The 23,252-nt window shown below is 38.1% G+C and overlaps 1 protein-coding gene and 1 pseudogene across 1 annotated transcript; one reads left to right on the top strand and one right to left on the bottom strand.

Annotated features, from left to right (window-relative positions):
* The window catches only part of LOC131327769 (lignin-forming anionic peroxidase-like), a 52,864-nt pseudogene extending 36,845 nt beyond the window's left edge, over window positions 1-16,019 (bottom strand).
* Window positions 3,437-4,855, top strand: LOC131327133 (ferritin-like catalase Nec2). Its single transcript, XM_058360148.1, has 3 exons — window positions 3,437-3,863; window positions 3,945-4,170; window positions 4,337-4,855. The coding sequence occupies exons 1-3, from the start codon at window positions 3,511-3,513 to the stop codon at window positions 4,715-4,717; spliced, it is 960 nt and encodes a 319-aa protein (XP_058216131.1). The 5' UTR covers window positions 3,437-3,510; the 3' UTR covers window positions 4,718-4,855.
* Window positions 16,020-23,252: the final 7,233 nt, after the last annotated feature.

Below are 23,252 nucleotides of genomic sequence, written 5' to 3'. Positions count from 1 at the left end.
TCGATCACTACTCTTGAAATATATATTGTTGTGGTTCAATTTACTTGCTTAACAAGTGATATATGCATGAATTAAGGTTAACATAGTGAATATTCACGTGTCTCAATGTACTTCCTTAAAACTTTTCCTTACATTGCAAGCCACTGGTACTGGACCACTTTAGATATTTCTTCGATTTGAGATTTGATTTAATTGACTTCTTAATTAGTCGACCTTGCTGACAAAAATTTGTCTATGTTTTGCAAAGGCTGATTTGATTTATTGATAGAGAAATATGTTGTGTCCGGAGTGGATCAAGCCAAAGTCAAAACACACACATAGACACGAACACAGATAATTACGTAGTTCCCAAAATCGGGTACGTCCACGGACTATAAATGGACAAGCTTTACAAGTGAGGTCATTCACCTCATCACACTCTCTCATCTATCTATGTTTTACATTGCTAACAGAACCTCGCTCACACTGAGATTTACTCTCACAGATCTCTCACTAAAGAGAGATACAATTACAGAGGCCAGGGTCTCCTTTTATAGGCTAAGAAGGAGCACCCTATTTCTTCCCACGCTAGGCACTCCATTTACTCCATGGCTGCTGAAGTTTGTTGGGATTTTGGTGTATTCACTAGTTGTTAGTGTATATTCACTGGTTCTAGTGTAATACCCAAGAAGAGGTATTAGTTAACATTCACTAGTAGTTCTAGTATAATACCTAGGAGAGGTATTAGTGAATATTCACTTGTTTCCTTTCTTGCTACTCATCGACTAAAATGTGTTCCTAAAATCTCCAATGATTGATTACAAAACCTATCCTTATTTAGCGCAATAGGGTTGATATTGTGTATTGTTGTCTGTTTTTTTCTGTGCAGACCAAAGGTTGTATTCTGGGCTGATTTATCCTGAGAACGGCGTGATATTGATTGAACTATTTGCACAATCTGGGTAGAGCCGCGAATTATCAACGGCCTAGTCCGCGACTCAACCCAAACGCTGCAACCATTATTTGATTGGTAAATCTATATTTCGGTTACAAATTATTGCGGTAATCCGTTGTTATTATTCCAACAAAGTCTTCTCAGGAGGCTAAGGTGAAAGCCCACACGTATGCAAGGGCTACTGAAAGTGAGAAGAACGGAGCCACAAGGCCGGCCTCCCAAGTCAACAAAATACTCCTATTACATCCCCGTAATTCTTACTGAGATGTACACCCAGAAAACGACATATTGAACCCAATTCGAAAGTAGAGCGGAGCACATCCCACCAATTTTAAATCTACATCATTACGCGTAAGAGCGCGTTTGTTAGCCAAATTATTTGGCCAAATAGACTAATTGCTCAAACTAGCTATTCCATTTGATGTTTGGCAGGCATAATTACTTGGATTAGCAAATTTTGAAAACTTGTGGCATGGTAGCAGTTAGCTAATTTTCTCCTTTTATCCCCTTCTTAACTAATCCCTCAAACCAATTGATGCTAATTCAGTTGGCCAGGGACTCTTACATCTTATTAGGAGGTCAAGAATTCGAGTCTTAATTTTCACCTGCGTGTGGGTGTTCCTTTCTCTTATTTTTTTGTTGGGGGTTATTTCTTCCCTTAATGGGGTTTGTAGTTGAATTGGGTCTATAGTAATTGTGGTTCCTTTGATGGGCATTTTTATCCTGTTGGTTAGTTGTTAGGCTTAGAGCATCTCCAACAGAAAATGTCAAATCTGATGTGGAACTTGTAACGGTAATATTTGACACTAATTGACAAACCAATCCAGATGCCTTTTGTTAGGCCAAATCCTACGTGGCTTTTGACATGGATGAAGGGGGAGGAAGCATGCCAACTTTGACTACCTATACCTTGTCTGCCAAATTTCAAAAATGACTGTTTGGATTTTGACATTAAGGATTGGAGAGGGATATTTTAATGTCAAATAAATAGAATTTGGCATAAGGGTTGGAAAGGAAGGTTTTGATGTCAAATTGGAGATGTCAAAATGTCACGTAAGCCTTCAAAAAAAGTTTGACATCTTCAATATGAAGTCATGGGTTAGAGATGCTTTTAGTTATCTCGTGGACTCTCTCACACAATGGATGTAGTGTTCCATAATTTGTAATTTGTACTTCATACATGATGTCATGATATCTTCTACCGATTGGCGGAGAAAAAAAAAACACTAATCCCTCAAAGTTTCTTGACATTTTTCTGAAAAAATAGAACTCTTTCTATACTCATTAGGGCCTGTTTGGCCACTCAACTATCTGCATAGTGCCATTTTTTTTTCTTTTCTTTTTTTCTTGTATCATTTGCAAGCTACTACATTTTCACTTGTTTCCGTCACTTGTTTCCCTTAATTCCTTTCCGTACCCCACCTCATGTATCATTTGCAAGCAACTACATTTTTTATTTATAATTATTATTATGTGGTATGCAATCAAGTTTCAATAATTTTGTTTCTTGGATATTTCTTACAAAATTGGGGTAAAAGTCAAATTTTCACTTCTCATATTCCTCTCATCGACACGAAACAATAATACATAAAAATTTAGCACAAGACTAACAAACACAAAAAATATATACATATATATAGAATAAGGACAAAACAAAAATGTTGTAGTCTATAACTTGTAGTTTAGCAGAAACGGGGCCTAAGTACTGAACCCCAAAAAAATGTATGGTGAATAAAAGTGTTGGTTGGGTGTCACGTGGCGGTCACCAAAACCACCAAATAATTTTTTTTGGTAAACATTAGAGAAAGTCTAGGACCATCATATGGGCCATCACACGCCGGGTGGGGCCCACTCTGAGCTCTACAAAAATAAAAATATATATATCTATAAATTTTAAAATAATTATTTATGGGGCCTTGAAAAAAATCAGCTCCAACGGATATCGATAGGTATGTTTTCTGAATTCGTAGGGGCGAGCAGTTTTGCTTTTGCAAATTCAGAAAATATATCTACTGATATCCGTTGGAACTGATTTTTTTACAGGGTCCATAATTAATTATTTTAGAAGTTATTCATTTTTTTTTTTGTATTATTGTAAGACCCAAGATGCGTCCCACACGGTGTGCGGTGGTCTTAGCACGGTTGGCTTGTGTGATCAAGTAAATGTTCAGACATTAAATCGCCTCCAAATCTGATTTGTGCTTGTTTTCCTAAACACGCAAGAGGAGTAGTTGGTGTTTTTTTCCGAAATAGAGTAATTATATACATATATACAGAAAAACCAGATCAAGCACCTTACACACCTTGGATGCCATTAATTCTCGCGAGGCCCACTCATTTTTTTTTTATAGAATTTTTGGACGGCTCGGATCGGCCATCCGGTGGCCGGAGATGGCCCAGCACGACTGTCCCTACGATTTCGGGTCGATACCAATATCATTTTCCTTATCCTACAAGCGAAAGCTACTCTTCCATAGACCAAGCCTCACTATAAATTGCATTAAACTCTCTCATGTATTTCATCTCATACCTCTCTCTCTCTCTCTCTCTCTCTCTCCAACACAAACACAGCAACAATGGAGGTTATCTTAGCCTCCACTTTCTCCTTGATTAGATTAATAATATGGATGTCAATCATGAGCAACTGCATCTCCATCTCTTCATCCTACCCTATTTGCGAGTCACCATATCCACCCCATGCAATCCCGGTATATGAAGAAGACGTGGATACATTGCAATTTGCTGTGAACCTTGAGTTTTTGGAAGCTGAATACTTCTTGTGGGCAGCACTCGGGTACGGACTCGATCACGTTGCGCCCCAGTTAGTTCTGGGTGGACCCCCTCCCATTGGCACCCAAAAAGCCAAACTTGACTCTCTTACGAGGAATATCATCACGGAATTTGCGTATCAAGAAGTCGGACATCTCAGGTTCGTCTTCATGTCCCATTACAATCAATATTACACGCAATTTCTATTTGACAAATGCGTGAATAAACCAATTTTTTGCAGGGCCCTTGAAAAAACAGTAGGTTTGTTTCCAAGGCCTCTATTGGATGTAAGCCCGAAAAACTTTGCAAAACTGTTTGATGAAGCATTCGGGTATGAACTCGATCCTCCATTCGACCCGTATCGTGATAGCCTCAGTTACATGTTGAGTTCCTACGTGATTCCGTACATGGGACTTGTTGGTTACGTTGGAGCAAATCCTCTTATCAATGGCTACCAGACTAAGCGGGTAATTAATTCCAAACTGCATAGCTTTCATTGTCCATTTTTGCACAAATCATCCATTCTATTCGGTTATCTCTCAGAAAGGGGCTGCAATGAACTTTGTTTGCGTTGATTGATCACCCAACTAACTTTTCTTTTCTTTTTTTTCCCTTTTTATCTGTTTTGCACAGCTCTTGGCAGGACTCTTGGGAGTTGAATCTGGCCAAGACGCGGTTATACGAATGTACCTCTATGAGCGAGCTGAAGAACTTGTGCATCCATATAACCACACGGTGGCCGAGTTTACCGTCCGCATTTCAGAGCTCAGAAATCAGTTAGCGATGTGTGGTATCAAGGATGAAGGCATCATAGTCCCACCTCAGCTAGGAGCGGAAAATCATACAGAGAGCAACGTGTTATCGGCAAATTTCGACTCCATCTCTTATACGAGAACTCCAGGGGAGATACTGCGGGTCGTGTATAACACTGGCAGTGAGCACTTGCCTGGTGGGTTCTACCCTCACGGAGGAAATGGAAAAATAGCCAGAGAATTCCTGAAAATGCCTCATTGAACGTATTACTGGCTTAATTTGCTCTGTACGAAGATATAATATATACATGTGAAGCAAATAAAGAAAGGACGACTGCTGAGATGTAATGCTGTTGTGACTATTACAGTAAATAATAAGGTGGCCATTTGTTCTTGTGCATTGTTTCGGTGTTTTCTCAGTACTTTGTCCTTTGTTCTACTCTAAGGTGCTTTTCAGAAATTTTCTAATGCCCTACAATGAGGAATAATTAATTTTATGCACTTGAGATCAGAGGTTTGCTGATGAGTATTGCGATGTCAGAAACTTAAGATCTCAAATTGGCTTGTATGACTCACCACCTGAACTGGCTTGGCTTTACTTCTAATTGGTTAAGTAGGGCTTGGGAGGTATTATGGTGTTCGATCTCTCAGAATACAAGTACTCCACAATGTCAGATTTCGGTTATCTTCTCTTTGCGAAATTGGAAAGTAGGAGTACAAGTTTAAAATTTCACAAGATATGCTCTCGCTTTCCTTGATGCTTTGCAAGTGTTGTGGGTCAGTGTGAACAAACACTGAAATCAAATCAAGCCCAAACATCACAGTTAGTGAATGGATCTGCTAAAGATTATGAAGGGATCTGCAAAGGAAAGCTAATTACTTTTCTTTAGGTTCCTTTCCTTTATTATTTTCATTTTCCATGGGCCCATGGTAAATCCTTCACATATCCATGATCCAAACACAATCTGAAGTTTAGTTTCTGGACGTAACATGTCAACTTCTGTCATCCCACTCTCTGGACATTTCCCGTGTCATGAACGGTACATGACTGAGAGCTAGAGCTCAAGATAGCTGCTCCCTGCCCATTTTTTGGTCGCAAGCTGAATGTAGACATGTTCAAGGTTGTGGTTGTCAGACTTATGTTTTTACACATCCGTGTCCCAAAATTTTGATCCATGGCATTTATGCAGCAGTTATAAAACTATGAATTGAATCTCACCATCGGTTCCTTCTCATTGATCTCTTTGCAGTTAGTTCGTGCCCTGCGCAAAGTTCCTTAATGGCTCTGGATGGTTACCGGATGACCTTAAACAACCCAAATATCTAATTATGTACTGGTGCTATGGAGCAAGAGGAAGCGGGAAATTTTATTTGTATGGACGCTAGAATACTTTAGACAGTAAGATTTTAGCTAATATTTAGTGTGACAACCACCCAAGTGGCTTTCCTGGACTTCTCCGAAGAGAAATGTGGGCAGTGTGGGGGTTGAGGTTATTGGAAATGTGAATGGTCTGGGGGTTATTTGGCATGCCCAAGCCAATAACTTTCCCATATTCATGATGGGAGTTTTTCCCCTCTTCAATATGGGGGTTACTCACCTATTCATTGTAGGAGTTTTTTTCCTTCTTCATTGCTGCCATTCAATTCCGTAATCAAGTGGATGCATCATCACAAGGGTCTTTTGCTGCCTATATAAGGACCAGTTCTTTACACAATTCTGCACCAATTCACGCAAGAGTTCACTAGCATTCTGATATAGTGTGAGAGAGAGACAAACGCTAAGTTGGTTCGCCAAGACGTTCTTCGGTGGTGTTCCGACGTTCGTGGTCCGACCCGGATCAATTCTAAGAGACAGACGCCGAGTAACCTCAACACCCTCCGATAGGCGGTAAATCTATTTTAAGGACACCGTGTAAAATAAGGATTTCGTTTCACGAATCCATTATGTATTTCGGTTTGCATTTCAGTTTTTGTAATTTCATTATGTTGTAATTCTGTTCATATGTAAATGTAATAGAATTCGTATTTTGGATTCCCGATTGAAACATTTTGGGTAACAGAGGTATTCTTATGAAGATAATGAACCAGGAAGAATTGAGATCCTAGTTGAAAATGGGTGGGTATAAATTGTTTAAATGAATTACTAACTGTAATTGGATCCAGGTTTTTTTGTCAAGAATCGTAAAGGTAAACGAGAATGTGTAAGCTTGTCAGGTGACATAGTTCCATTCAGAAATTTAAGTGGGTTTCCTAGACGGAGCCTACAACAATGATCGAAATCGTCTATTTTGCAGACATCATTTAATATGTTATTCACATGATAAATTACATTGATCAAAGAAATTATTCGTTGCCCTTGGGGCAATACATCATGTTTGACAGATGGTGCCTCACACCAATTAAAATTTACCCTACTGACTTTGTGTCAGACTTTTGCCAACTAAACAATTTCTCACTTGACGGAGAAATGAGGCAAACGGAAATGCAGCAGGCGTTAAGGTCACATACCCCTTGTCTTTTCAATTTTAATTTTTGGCTTTTCTCTCACTTGCATTTTTTTCTGTGATAAATTTATTCACTACTCCGCTCAATTTTATCGGTTCATTTGCGCAATTAATGACTGAGATGTGTTTTCAATTTTAGCTAATTTTTAAGGTAAAATGATCAAAAAAATAAGATCTTCGCACCGGTTCAAACAGATTAAAAATTGTAACACTTAATTTTTAACTATATTTTTTAACATATAAAAGGTGTAAATAAATAAGTATTCCAATTTTCAATCCGTTTGAATAGGTGCGAAGATTTTAGTTTTCTGATCATTTTATCCTAAATGGTCATAATTAAATTTTGATTGTATGGCTCTCGTTGATTAGCCCTAAGAGATATTTGATTTTATGACTTTCTTAGGGCTAATCAACGAGAGCCCTAGAGTTAAAATTTAATTATGATCATTTAGGATATAATGATCAGAAAATTAAAATCTTCCCACCGGTTCAAAATGATTAAAATTTGAAACACTTAATTTTTTAACCATAATTTTTAATATATAAATTGTCTAAAAAGGTTGAAAAATTAAGTGTTCCAAATTTCAGTCTGTTTTAACCGGTGCAAAGATTTTAGTTTTTTGATCATTTTATCCTAAACGGTCATAATTAAATTTTCCCTTTATGGCTCTCGTTGATTAGCCCTAAGAGATATTTGATTCCACGACTTTCTTAGGGCTAATCAACGAGAGCCGAGTTAAAATTTAATTATGATCATTTAGGATAAAATGATCAAAAAATTAAAATCTTTCCACTGGTTTAAACGGATTAAAATTTGGAACACTTAATTTTTTAACCATATTTTTTAATATATAAATTGCCTAAAGATGTTGAAAAATTAAGTATTCCAAATTTCAATCTGTTTGAACCGATGGAAAGATTTTAGTTTTTTGATCATTTTATCCTAAATGATCATAATTAAATTTTGACTCTAGATCTCACGTTAATTAGCCGTAAGAAAGTTGTAGAATCAAATCTCTTAGGGCTAATCAACGAGAGCCATAGAGCCAAAATTTAATTATGGCTATTTAGGATAAAATGATCAGAAAACTAAATTCTTTGCACCGGTTTAAACAGATTGAAATTTGGAACACTTAATTTTTCAACCTCTTTAGACAATTTATATATTAAAAAATATGATTAAAAAATTAAGTGTTCCAAATTTTAATCCGTTTGAACCGGTGGAAAGATTTTAATTTTCTGATCATTTAATCCTAAATGATCATAATTAAATTTTAACTCTAGGGCTCTCGTTGATTAACCCTAAGAAAGTCGTAGAATCAAATATCTCTTAGGACTAATCAATGAGAGTCATAGAGTCAAAATTAATTATGACCATCTAGGATAAAATAATCAGAAAACTAAAATCTTCGCACCGGTTCAAACAGATTGAAAATTGGAATACTTATTTTTTTACACCGTTTATATATTTAAAAATATAGTTAAAAATTAAGTATTTCAATTTTTAATGTGTTTGAACCGGTGCGAAGATCTTATTTTTCTGATTATTTTATCTTAAAAATTAGCCTAAATTGAAAATACATCCCAATCATTAATTGTGCAAATGAACTTATAAAATTGAGCGGAGGAGTGAATAAGTTTATTACGGAAAAAAATGATCGGAAAAATAAAGCAAGAGAGAGAAAAGCCAAAAATTAAAATTGAAAGGACAAGGGTAGGTGACCTTAACGCCTGCCTCATTTCCATTTGCCTCTTTTCTCTGTCAAGTGAGAAATTGTTTAGTTGGAAAAAGTCTGACACAAAGTCAGTAGGGCAAATTTTAATTGGTGTGAGGCACTTGATGTGTTGCCCCAGGGGCAACAAATAATTTCTCCATTAATCAAACATCAATAGATACATGAGCAAAACATAAATTAGCTTGATTGAAGCAAAACATAATTGTACAGGAAAAAAATTAGGCAATTGAAGTTTCAAATTACTTTTTGTCATCCCATTTTCCTTGTACAAATACGAGTATGATTTGTTTATGTACTTATTAATGTACGATCAAGCTTATTTTTTAACAGATGGAGTACTAGATGAGCTTTACTAAATGGACAATTTCAATTGTAAGCCCAGGGAGAGATCCACAAAGGCCCAAAACTGGACCGGACTGGACGAAAGAAAAACTGGATTCGTTGCATGGAACTCCCGTGTAAATATGCGGGGACCAAAATTGAAAAAAAAAATATGTTAGGCACTGAAAAAAAAATCACTGATTTGGATTTTATTTCTATAAAATCAATTCAAGGGATCAATTGAACGGTGCCGCTGTCTTTTTACCTAGTAATGTTGAATCTTCGACAATCAGAAAGAGAGTGGAGGGCAAACCTGCAACGCGATCACCTAGGGGCAGACTCCTAGATTTTATAAAGCTTTTGTTGTACTCCTTCCATCCCAGTTTGTTTGGTCAATTTCAACATACGTGCCTTTTAAAAAATTGTTCATATCTCACAATCTATAATGTTTTACATAATTTCGAAAACATCATATTTTAGATCTAATTAAAATTTATCAAAGTAGATCCGTATTGCATATAAAAAATATTATAAATTAAAACATATAGACAATTTTCTAAGAGGTCTCACATAATGGAAACATCTTTGATATTTTTTTTATAGAAAATTGGGCTAGAGTCCATAGTCTAGTCTTATTGGGCCTTCTAGTCCGGGTTATTCTTTAAACAGGCTGCGGATCCATTGTACTAGATGTTATGCAGCGTTAGGTCCATTAACGGACCAAACTACCCCTAGTATATAACGGCAGGATTTTAAACTCTCTCTCGCTATCATTACTGTCATGACTTTGGAGATGACAAAATTCACAATCAATGCTTCCTCTCTCTCGCTCTCATGGTTTAGGTTTCAATTGCTGAGCTCTCTCTCTCTCTCTCTCTCTCTCTCTCTCTCTCTCTCTCTCTTATTTTCTTATTGCAATTTTAAAGGTCTCTCTCTGCATTTGAGTGTGTGTGCATTTGTGCGATTTGTGGACTAAATGTATAGACAGAACAGATCGATGTAGACAATGCTATTTGTTTTCCATTTTTTTGGAACAGATTAATAAGACAGATCGACACAGATAATGATATTTGTTTTCATTTTTTGTTTGCTATATGGAATCTGCTATTGTGCTTCTGTGCAAATATGGTTCAAGAACTCTTGTCGTGCCAGTTAGGAGAGATTTCTGCTTTGACAATGTACTGCGTAGTCTGGTTAAGAAGTGGCAAAATTTGGAAACCTCTAGGTTTCAACTTTTGTATACTGTAGGTGGACATGACAATTGTGTTCTAGATAATGATGTCAATTTTGTAAATATGTTCGCATTGCCTAGTGTGTATGGGGTTAGTTGCATTGATGTAGTTGTTGAAGTGCTTTTTGCTTGTGATGATCATAATAATCGGAGTATTGTTGTTAAAAGTGTTGAATGTCGAAGAAGTTTTGAAGTCGGTCAAAGTAATAGTATGCATGAAGTAGAAAAAGATCCACTTGAGAAGTTTTGTCGCCACCATGAGATTGTTTGTCTTTTTGCTGGTTGGGCTAAGTTGATTACTCATATTGGCCAAGAGTTTAGAGGCGGAGTACAAGATTTTAGGGATTGTCTGGCAAGGTATGCTATTGAAGTCGGATTTGTATATAAGTTTTTGAAGAATGACAAGACTAGCGTAACGGCGGAGTGTTCAAAAAAACATACAGAATCTGGTTGTCAATGGTTTGTTCATGCAACCATTGAGAGATCTAACGGTTTCTTTTGTATTAGGGAATTTGAGAAGAATCACAGTTATGTTGGTGTTTTTGCTAGTTCGAAGAATCTTCGGATGAGTTCAAAATTGGTTGCTAAAGAGATTAGGGAGGAAGTTCGAACTAAGACAAACTATGCACCAATACAAGAAGTGAAATTTTTTGAGAAGTACTATAGGAGTAAAATCAGTTATCACCATGCTTAGTTTGGGGTTGAGAAGGCAGGTGATGAGCTGTATATATGGAGATTATGCATTGTCTTTTGACCTACTGAGGTGGTATACTGAGGTAGTGAAGGAGAAAAACCCAGGAAGTGTTATTGATGTTGAGTATTGTGACAAAACTAATTATTTTAAAAGGATTTTTGTAGCATTTGATGCATGTATCAAAGGCTTCAATACTGTCGTCCTTTGTTGGTGCTCGATGGGACATTTTTTAAGAGGAGGTACATAGGAACCCTTTTCGGAGCTATAGGAAAAGATGGCGATCAAAGTTAGTTATTTTTATTCGTCTTCTTATCTGTTCAATATTGGTTTTCTATTTATGTTATGAGAGTTTGGAAGATTGGGAGACAAGTATAATATAGATAACAACATCTATTATTTTCTGTTGATATACAGTCGGAGCAGATTAATAAATAAATACAGATAACGTTATATTTTACCTTAAATTCTAAGATACAAAGGACTAATTTGCATTGATTATGTTATACCATGAATAGATTAATAGAGATTAATGTTGCATCTTGCTTTTTTGTGTGGATTAGGACTGTTTCTAGTGGCTTTTGGCATTGCTGATTCTGAAAATAAAGAGAATTAGCTTTGATTTTTGAGGAAGTTGTCAACAATTCTATCATCTCGTCCAATAACATTCATAACAGATCGTCATTCTTGGCTTTTGAAAGGTATTCAGGAGGATTTTCCCAATGGATATCATGAGTATTGTTTGCAGCATTTGAAGAATAACTTGAGGGACAAGTTTAAGGGCCGATTGTCTAATGGTTTTAGGGACAGAGTAGTCGAGTTATTTTCTTATTGTGCATATGCACCATCGGTTTCTGATTATGAAGAAGCTTTTAAAGAACTCTGCAATGTTGATGGTCCAAAAGCTAAGGCTTTTGTTGAATCGTTGCCACTTGACAAGTGGACAAATGTATATTTTGAAGGTAGAAGATATGGGGACATGTGTCCAAATCCAGCTGAGTCTTTCAACAAATAGATCTTGGAAGCCCATCATTTGCCAATTTTGAATGCAATTGACATGATAAGGGTTAAACTAATGGAGCAAATGTTTGATAGGAGGCAACAGTCATGGAAGTGGAACGGCATCGTGTGTCCTGAAATGGATAACAAGTTGATCACAAGTTTCAACAAAGGCCGGTCGTGGACTGTGGCAAAGGCAAGTGAAGATTTTTTTGAAGTGTTCTCCCTTCCGACAGTCGTGGTTAATGTTCAGAGACGAACGTGCACATGTTGTCGCAGTTGAAAGGTTTTCCTTGTGTGCATGCAGTGACGGCTATTCAAAAGGTTGGCCTACAAATATCAAACTACATAGATCTTTTTTACACCGTTGAAGCTTTCTGATTGTTGTATAAGAGTATGATAAATTATATTCCCACTCTCGGAACTCTAGAAGTGACAAAAGAGAACCGTGTAATTCTTCCTCCTTAGACAAGAAGGCCGCGGGATAGACCTAAGGTTCAAAGAATCCGATCAAAGGGAGAGAAGTTGAGGCAAATAAGGTGTGGGAGGTGTGAAAAGTTGGGAAACCACAATAGGAAGAAATGTAAAGAGTCAATTGAGTGAACTTGTTCTTGAGATATTGCAGAGTATTAATTGATTTCTTCGATTTGAACTTGTTCTTAGGATATTGCAGAGTATTGTTTGGGTGATAGATAAGATTTTGTTTAATTTCTTCGATTTGAACTTGTTCTTGGGATATTGCAGAGTATTCTTTGAATGATAGATAATATTTTGTTGGCTATTGCAGAGTATGTTTTAAAAAAAAAATTGTGGATTACACATGTTTCTAGTTCTGTATGTTTTATTGCCAAAATACAGAGAACAAAATATGACAGATTTCATCATCTGTTTGATAGATGTCATTATTTGAAGCCTGTTGTTTAGCAGAAATGTAGAATTTCATTATTTGTTGTTCAAGCCTGTTGTTCTTGAGATATTGCAGAGTATTGTTTAGATGATAGATAAGATTTTGTTGGTTTCGTTGGTGTAATAACTCTTCCTATTGTGTTTTTTTTTTTAATTTTGTGGATTACGCCTGTTTCCAGTCCTGTATGTTTTGTTGCCAAAATACAGAGAACAGAATATGACAGATGTCATTAATTTACCAAAAATGCAAATTTTCACATATATTACGTCTTCTTGTTTTTTAGGCCAACAATCATAGTCAATCATATAATCCAACAACCACAGTAACAATTATAGCCAAATACAAGTTGTATGTAACTATCAAAATCCAGATTGTCATCAGTTACAACTGTCAAACGAACCACTTAGAAATTGTCTATTGAACCACTTACAAACTGTTAAACCGGTTACCTAGACACTGTTCTGCCATCTACAAACTATTCTGCCAACTACAAATTCTTAAACCAACCACCTATACAAACTAAGTTCGTAAACAAAAGGGGACAAATTATTCCTAAACAAAAGAGCAATACAAAATGCTCTTTTGAACCACTAACACAAATTGTGTTCCTAAACAAAAGAGGAGAATTTGTTGCTAAACCAGTGCTGAATCCAGATCTGTCTACTCATCAGACATCAAATCCTAAGCTAGTTGTTTGTTTTGCCATTTTTCTTTCGTCTATGATCTTGGCTTATTAGATAAAATCTTGTGTACCAAATGCACTCTAAAAGCTGAAACATCTTCTTTTTCAAGCTTTTGTGGTATTTCTTCAAGCTCTGCAATCTTTTTGATGATATAACAAACAATGGGTCCGCAATTAATTCCCGCCAAGGACATTTTCAACATTAACAAATGTTCTTAGCTTGTCCTTGGCTGGTATTAATTATCAAAACACGTCATGGGCCGTTATTTTCCCAATCGTATATAGGTTGCCTTAATCAAATTGGTGGGTTATGTTCATAACTTGTTGGGTTATTTTAGTTGACTCAATTAAGACCCAATTGAGACCGAATCAATAAATGGGTTGGATTGGGTCTATATTTTAGATGTGGGTTTGGGTTCAATTTGTCACCCCACCAAATCAAGAGGTGCAAGATTTCCATTCCCAGCAGCAGGGCAAGTGAGCCTGCGCGTGCTAGCGAAACCTGCGTCAATGTTGCTCCCGTTGGTGTATATTCGGTTGGTAAAAGTAAAGCATTGGGCCTGCCCTATGGTGTGTGCCCCTGCATGTCAAGTAAACACGGGCATATAATTATCAAATTTTAATTGCTTTTTAGAAAGGAAAAAAAATGGGGGGGGGGGGGGGGGGGGGGGGGGGGGGGGCGGGGGGGGTGGAATTGTACAAATTAATTAATTAGTTTAATTGCTAATTACCTGACAAGGCGACCACGTCCCTAGCTAGTATTGAGGCCATTGGCAGAAAATTTGGAAGTAAGTTGGACGAGGCTACTTAGAAAACTAGGAAGATCAGAGTTTGCTAGTAAATCGCGACTAGCTGTGGAAGAATATTTTCTTCCAAGCTTTACTGTCCATGATGGACCACCAGCCTAATTATTAAGAGACAAGCCAATTAGCATGGATTAATCAAGTTTTAAATTATTATTTTTTGGAAATGCAAAATGTTCCGGGCCGACTTGCTCGCACCTCGAACTAATTCCTACAGGCTCTCCCATAGCCTTTTCACATGCTTATGCATGAGGGTGAGGTAGCCTCAAGAGTTCCTGACGAGAAGAATCGAACCTGAGACCTTACGTGGAAGCAAACTCTTAAGTTTCAGGCCAACACCACCGGACCAACCCCTTAGGGTTAATCATTTTATTGATACATAGAAATGAACTCTGTTTAATTTGTTTCTTAATTAGTAGAGTGAAGCTAGGAATATTTGGGCATCACTTAGTGTAATTTAGAGGTTGCTTCACCTATAGCCAATTGATTTTAGGTTGGGACCCCCCGAAGAAATCTAACAATATATATGCTAGATTGTGTTCAAAACTTGCAGCAAACAAGGCGTCTCGTGCAGCTACCGCAAGTATGTCTACACAAAAATCAACTCCGGGGCATATTTTCTCCACCTCAGCCTTGGCGGCCTCTATGACTTCGAAACCTCTCGTAGATCCTGCATTAGGCTCCTCTCGCTCATGGTGGTTGCAGCTAGGGCTGTAAACGAACCGAATCAGTATGAGTTCGGCTCGAGTTCGATTCGAGCCTGAACAACTTGGCTCGAGTTCGGCTCGTTAAAATTTTTCAAGGCTCGGGTTCGGCTCGGTTTGGTTCGTTAAGATACTAGTCTGGCTCGAGTTCGGCTCGGATTCGGCTCGAGTTCGATTCAAACTTGAACATCTTAGCTCGAGTTTGGCTCGTTAAACTCAAATGTATCGAGCCGAGCCGAATCTAAGCTCGAATTGAGCTCGTCAAGACTCAGGTTTGATTCGGCTCAGCTCATTAAACTCAAGCGAACCCAAACTCTCTCATTGATCGTATAGAATTTGGGAGAAAAATAAGTATTGAATTATATATATAACCTTAAAATTTTTTACATTTACAAATAGACCCCTATTGAATTATTAATTAAATTTAAGTATAGGTTCGCGAACCTAACCGAGCCGAATACCGTTAGGCTCAGGTTCGGCTCATTTACGGAACGAGCCTAGAATTGAGGTTCAGGTTCAGTTCGTTTAGCAGACGAATCGAACTTGAACGAGCTCTTACCGAACCGAGCCTCGAACAGTTCGCGAATGGCTCAGTTCATTTACAGCCCTAGTTGCAGCCACATCAAGTAAAATCGAGGCGTCACAACCCTGCACACCCAAACTAGTATATTATTGCATTAAGAAAGGCATACTTTGGACTATCCAGAAACATATACTTCGTAAAAGTATAGCGTAACATTTGAGGATATGTGTTAAAGGATCATTACCTGAACAAAGCAATCGTGGAAATGGAGGCGGATCAGCGATGCCGCCATTCGGCGCTCGCTTGAGACAGCTTGTTTAATGGAGGTTTGAATAGTGGTGAGTGCATTTGGGCAGGTATTGTAGAAGAAGGTAGAAGTTAACTGTGCATTAGTAGGCGTGTTCGACAGCAAAAACAAGAGTAGGGCATGAGTAATTGTTGCAGAAAAACTGCCATAATTCATTGGTCGACTCATGGCTTGTAAGTAAGTAAATTGGTTTTGTTGGCTCTTTTCTCTTCTTTCTTATCTCGCAAAAGTACAAGTACTATAACAGGAAGCAAAAAAAAGCTCTCAAAATGGAATTATTAAGAGGGTTGTTAGGAAACAATTGAGCAATATCATGAGAAAGCTTAACGAATTGCATCAATTTATAGGAAAATGTAGTGGCAAAAAATTGTTCTTGAAGTCACTATTTTCTGCTACAACGCGTACGTACCGAAAGTTCAATCTAGATGGAAACATGACTTTTTATTCTTCTTTGGCTGCCTAAAGTTTGTAGTCTTTTTTTATTTTTAGAGGAGATAGAGAATTTCCTAGTTCCACTTGGGGTCTAGTCGTAAATTAGTGGCAGTGGTAGACTCATGAATTAATGGGTTATAATTGGGAGCTATATAGTATAATTTAGGCATCATGTACCAATGGTCTTTCATAGCCCTTACATAGTATACAGCGTTGATCATTTGTTAGAGGGTAGCTAGGTAGGTAGGGTTTCACTCGTTTGCATGTGTTTTGTTGGGAATGCCTTGTATTCTTTAGTCCCACATTGGTTAATTATGTTGTTCCCGTTTTTGTAGCCTATTATAAATAAGGCTTTTGGGGTACTTCTAGAAATAATCTTTTGGGCTTTCATATTGTGGCCTTTCTAGAGTTACGGATTATAGCCGGCTCTTTGTATCTCTTCTTCACGTTGGTTAGTAAATCCTCTCTCTCCTCGCCCGTGGACGTACCCATCTTGGGGAACCACGTATATCTTGTGTCTTTGTGATTTCTTGTTTAGTTTTCAATTTCTCGTTCTTAACTTGCATTCATAGCGTTCGTTACAACAAACTGGTATCAGAGCCAGGTTGCAAAAACTAGGGTTTCGTTTCCGATTGTGGCTATGGCGGCTAAATTTGAGATTGCGAAGTTTGATGGGCAGAGCAGCAGTTTCAGTCTTTGGAGAGTAAAGATGAAGGCTTTGTTAACCCAACAAGGATTGCACAAGGCTTTGTCAGGCAAGACTAGTTCTGGAATTAAAGAGGAAGATTGGGATGATACAGATGCCAAAGCTCTGAGTTCTATTCAGTTGAGTTTGGCAGATGACGTTCTTCGCGAGGTGGAAGAAGAAATTTCAGCAGCAGGAATTTGGCTGAAGTTGGAAGGCATATATATGACGAAGTCGCTCACCAACAGGTTATACCTCAAACAACGTCTTTATACGTTTCGTATGCGAGAAGGTATACCTGTTAAAGATCATTTAGACGAGTTCAACCGTATTATTATGGATCTGAAAAATATTGATAGTAAAATTGAGGATGAGGACCAAGCCCTAATTTTGCTATGTTCTTTACCACTTTCGTATGAGCACTTTGTTACAACCCTATTGTATGGTAAAGACACGATATCCATGGAGGATGTTAAGGCCAGCCTATATTCGAAAGAATTGAGGAAAAAAGTGTCAGGTGAGGGTGATGCACATGCGGAGGGTTTGTTTGTTAGGGGAAGAACAACAGAAAGGGTGGAGTCAAGTAATAGGGGAAGATCCAGATCATCAGGTAAGAAGAAGGGAAAGTGCAATTATTGCAAGAAACCCGGGCACTGAAAAAGTGACTGTTTAAAACTCAAGGAGAAGGAAAAAGAAGACCAGAAAGGGGGTAAAGTAATTGCTGGAATTGCTGAAAGTTCAAATGAGTCAGATAATGTGTTATCAGTTACAGAGGGCGATTCTCGCTCTAATACCGAGTGGGTTCTAGATTCTGGATGTTCATACCATATGTGTCCGCATAGAGAGTGGTTTTCTACTTATGAGGCGGTCAATGGTGGTACAGTTTTGATGGGCAACAACATGGCCTGTAAGACTGTTGGTTCAGGAACGATTCAGCTTAGGATGCATGATGGTATTGTTAGGACTTTATCTGAGGTTCGACATGTTCCGGATTTGAAGAAAAATCTTATATCCCTGGGTGCTCTTGATTCTCATGGTTGCAAATTCCTCGGTAAAGGTGGAGTTTTGAAAGTCTCAAGGGGTGCATTAGTACTGATGAAGGGTCAGAAGCGTGGTAACCTCTATACACTCCAGGGCAGTACAGTTATAGGTGCTGCAGCAACGGTTGCTTCATCCAAGGTTTCAGATTCAGACTTGACTCGTTTGTGGCATATGCGCCTTGGGCATATGAGCGAGAGGGGGATGACAGTTTTGAGCAAACAGGATTTGCTATGTGGCCAGAAAATTGAGAAACTGGATTTCTGTGAGCATTGTGTCTACGGCAAGCAGTGCAGGGTAAAATTCAGTACAGCTGTTCATCGCACCAAAGGCACGGTGGATTATTTTCACTCGGATCTTTGGGGTCCCGCAGAGGTAACTTCTAAAGGTGGTTTTCGATATTTTATGAGTATTATAGATGATTTCTCTCGTAAAGTTTGGGTGTATATGTTGAAACATAAGAGTGACGCCTTTAATACATTCAAACAGTTTAAAACTTTGATTGAGAATCAGACTGGTAAGAAAATAAAACGTTTGAGAACTGATAATGGTATGGAGTTTTGTCTTGGCGAGTTTGATAGATTTTGCAGTGATGAGGGCATTGTGAGGCATCACACAGTGAGAAAAACCCCTCAGCAAAATGGTGTGGCTGAACGAATGAACAGGACTCTTTTGGAGAAGGCACGTTGTATGTTGTCCAATTCCGGATTGGGCAAAGAATTTTGGGCTGAAGCCGTTTCCACAACATGCTATTTGGTGAACAGGTCTCCGTCGACTGCTATTGAGTGTAAGACTCCGTTTGAGGTATGGTCAGGTCATCCAGCTGATTATTCTGTGTTGCGTGTTTTTGGGTGTCCAGCTTACGCTCATGTGAATGAGGGTAAATTGGAGCCACGGGCCAAGAAGTGTATTTTCTTGGGTTATGCAGCAGGTGTCAAAGGGTACAGGTTGTGGTGCTCTGATGATTTGAAGTTTTTGATCAGTAGGGATGTGACTTTTGATGAAAATTATCTGATTAAGGGGTCTAAGCAGGTTGGTGATACAGTTCAGGAACATAGTGTTCCAAAGCAGGTGGAGTTTTTGGGTGAATCTTTCGACTCAGGGAAGAAGCATATTGAGAAGCCAATTGAAGAGGAGTTCAAGAGTTCAGACACAAAGGTTGATGCATTAGTTGAGCAACCACGCACTATTGCTAAAGATAGGCCAAGGAGGGAGATTCGGCCTCCTGAAAGGTATTCGGCTTATTCTGAGATGGTGGCCTATGCTTTATCAGTTGCTGAGACAGTTGAGTATGAAGAGCCTTCCAGCTATACGGAAGCTATTTCGAGCACTGAGTCTGCACAGTGGTTTGTTGCTATGAATGAGGAGATTGAGTCTCTTCAGAAGAATCAGACATGGGAGTTAGTAGAACCGCTGAAAGGGAAGAGGATTGTTGGATGCAAGTGGATCTTCAAGCGCAAACCAGGTATTCCAGGGGTAGAAGACGCTCGGTTTAAAGCTCGGCTAGTGGCGAAAGGATACAGCCAGAAGGAGGGTGTTGACTACAATGAGGTATTTTCACCAGTTGTAAAACATAGTTCCATTCGCACTTTACTTGCTATTGTTGCATGTTATGATCTTGAGTTAGAGCAACTTGATGTCAAAACTGCGTTTTTGCATGGCGAGCTTGAGGAACAGATTTATATGCGTCAGCCTGAGGGATTTGTTGTTTCTGGTAAGGAGGATCACGTTTGTTTACTTCGTAAGTCTTTGTATGGCCTCAAACAATCCCCTAGGCAGTGGTATAAGCGGTTTGATACTTTTATGATAAGCCAGTCATATTCTAGGAGTGAGTATGACAGTTGTGTGTATTTTCGAAAACTTCCAGATGGTTCATTTGTTTATCTACTGTTGTATGTTGATGATATGCTTATTGCTGCCAAGAGTGTATCAGAAATCAACAGGTTGAAACAACAGTTAGGTGGTGAATTTGAGATGAAAGATTTGGGTGCAGCAAAACGTATTTTGGGTATGGAGATTTGCAGAGATGGAGTAGCTGGCAAACTATTTTTGAAACAGAAGTCTTATGTTCTTAAAGTGCTTGAGCGCTTTGCCATGCAGAACTCGAAGCCAGTCAGTACCCCTTTGGCAGCACACTTTCGACTTTCAGCTGAGTTGTCACCACAGTCGGAGGATGAGGAGAAGTATATGTCTCAGGTTCCATATTCGTGCGCAGTTGGGAGCCTTATGTACGCCATGGTATGTACTCGTCCTGATATTTCACATGCAGTTAGTGTCGTTAGTCGTTATATGGGGCGTCCAGGAAAGGCACATTGGGAGGCTGTGAAATGGATACTACGGTATTTGTGCGGAACTGCAGGTGTTGGTCTATTGTTTGGGATTGCCAATTCTGGTGATCATGCTGTTGGTTATGTTGACTCGGATTTTGCTGGTGACCACGATAAGAGGAGGTCTCTGACAGGTTATGTTTTTACTCTGTCCGGAAGTGCCATTAGTTGGAAAGCTACTTTACAGGCTACAGTTGCGCTGTCTACAACAGAAGCGGAGTATATGGCCATTGCTGAAGCTGTGAAGGAGGCATTGTGGATGAGAGGTTTGCTTTGTGAGCTTGGTCTTGCACAGGGTGTGAGTTCAGTATTTTGTGATTCGCAGAGTGCTATACATTTGACTAAAAATCTGATGTATCATGAGAGGACTAAGCATATCGATGTCAGGTATCACTTCGTTCGGGATATCATCTCACAGAAGCAAGTTGAGGTGAAGAAAGTGGGTACGGCAGATAACCCAGCAGATATGTTGACTAAACCGGTTCCGGTTGCCAAGTTCAAGCATTGCTTGGGCTTGCTTGGTATTTGCAGTTGATCGCCCCTCGGGGGCATTTGGCGAGTGAGAGGTTAGAAGGGGATAGCTATATTTGGTGATTTAGTTCGGTGGAATTCAAGTCAATGTGGAGAATTGTTGGGAATGCCTTGTATTCTTTAGTCCCACATTGGTTAATTATGTTGTTCCCGTTTTTGTAGCCTATTATAAATAAGGCTTTTGGGGTACTTCTAGAAATAATCTTTTGGGCTTTCATATTGTGGCCTTTCTAGAGTTACGGATTATAGCCGGCTCTTTGTATCTCTTCTTCACGTTGGTTAGTAAATCCTCTCTCTCCTCGCCCGTGGACGTACCCATCTTGGGGAACCACGTATATCTTGTGTCTTTGTGATTTCTTGTTTAGTTTTCAATTTCTCGTTCTTAGCTTGCATTCATAGCGTTCGTTACAACATGTTTTGTCGGAATTTTCTAAGGTTGAAAGCAACAAGAGGTCAACAACCTAACCGAATCGCTTTGTTTGGTTTAGTTTTTGAAAAAAAAAATTATGAGAGTAGTAGGGATAATAAGTGGAAAGAGATAGAGAGAGAAATGATTGGAAGTAGGAGAATTTTTTGAAAAATACTTTTCAAAAAGTAAAACAAACAAGTCATGAAAATTCTAGAGAACAACGCAGATTTTGGCTATGCCAACTGTCACATGTATGCCAATGGGCTCTAACCAAGTTGTCATCTGTCCAAGCCCGGTCGTGAGCATTTGTGATTCAAGGTTATGAATAGCCTCTGAAACTTTTTATAGACTAATCTACTAACACCCGGCTTGCCCCCGCTGATGTATACAATATTGGGAATAGGCAAGAAAACCTATGATTCATCAACGGGGTAGTCGTGTCGCACTCTCTCTTTTATAACCAAAATTAAAATGGATTATACACTAGCATATGAGAACCATCATCGGAAATGTTCACTTTGTAGAACAAGTAAAAAATAACTTCGTCAAATTGATGACTCCCATATGTTGCTGTAGTAAATCGTTCGAAAGTTTTGTTGTAAAAATGGGAGCTGTGGATAGAGACTTTTTCTTCATGAACCCCCGTGAGTCCATAGTTTCTGTATTTTGATGAATCCCGCCATGGTCGTAATACATAGTACTACTAGTTTTTCATCCCAATTCGGTGAATTTATTTTATCTGCCGAATTTGGATTTAATTTATTGCTCTTTTAATAAATTTTTATCTGTTCACTGAACCTAAGCTCAGTTTTTCATATTTCTTAACCCAAATCCAATTAACAAAATGAAATGAAATAGTCCCCACGACAAAATGTGTTTTTTTTATAGGCAGCGAAGTTTTATTAAGAAATTTGACAAAAAAGTATATCAAGTTGGGGGAGAAAAATTGAGTCCAACAAAAAGTTGAATGAAGACACCTGTTGGGACTAGCCCAAAACACCCTATGGGCCTCAAGATCCTAAATTTAAACAACAAAGCTCAAAACCCAAAGGTCTAAAACCCAGATTTACAATCCAACCCAAAACAAAGGCAAGGCGTAAAACGGCCAAACCTAACCCTAAAGCCCCAATTATACAAAAAAATTATTTGATGTGGGAAAATAACACTAATAACAATAAATTTGAAACGATACCTAGTATCTCACCGGTACCAATCCTTACCGTACTACTCCCTCCGTCTCATTTTTAAAGTCCAGTATTCCATTTTGGACTGTCCCTTAATAAGTCTCTATTTTGTAAAATTAGTGGGTAAAAGTTGATACATTTTTCATTTTGTCCCTAAAAGTAGATTCCATTTTGAAAAGTTAGTGAGTAAAATTGTAATGATGATGTCTCTATAGAAGGTAAGTAGGGAAAATGGAAGTAAAAGTTAATGTGAAATGTGTAATAATGATGTTTTCTTAATAAGTTGGAGTTACGAAGTTGAACACTTAAAAAGAGACGGAGGGAGTATTAGAAAAATTGGTACTCTAACTGGTACGGTATTATAAATTTTTTTTTTTTTTTTTTAGCATCATTCGTTGCTGTATATTCATTTAGTATAAAAAAGAAAATTAAATTTAAAAATAGCTTGGTACGTACCGTCCGGTATTTGATTGGTCCAGGAAGAAAAAAATTTAAACATAGTCCAATACTAACGGGTACAATCAGTACTAGCCAGTACTTATCAGTATTTGAGCTCAAATGAAATTTAGCTAGAGGTGTAGGATATTGGATTAATTTGATCAGTAGTGCTTACCAACCTGTACGATACAAGATTCAAAACCTTGATTCCACCTGTATTGATTATTTATTCGAGATGTTATGAGAAGAGGACTCAGAAATCTCAATATGCTAAATTACACATGCACATTCTTATCTAATTAACGAAATGAGTGGCATCTATGTTTAATTTACACCTAAACTTTA

This window comes from Rhododendron vialii, chromosome 5a (genome assembly GCF_030253575.1).
Source record: "Rhododendron vialii isolate Sample 1 chromosome 5a, ASM3025357v1".
Classification (NCBI taxonomy): domain Eukaryota; kingdom Viridiplantae; phylum Streptophyta; class Magnoliopsida; order Ericales; family Ericaceae; genus Rhododendron; species Rhododendron vialii.
The sequence above is the reverse complement of the archived record's forward strand: the minus strand, read 5'-3'. Positions and strand labels throughout refer to the sequence as shown.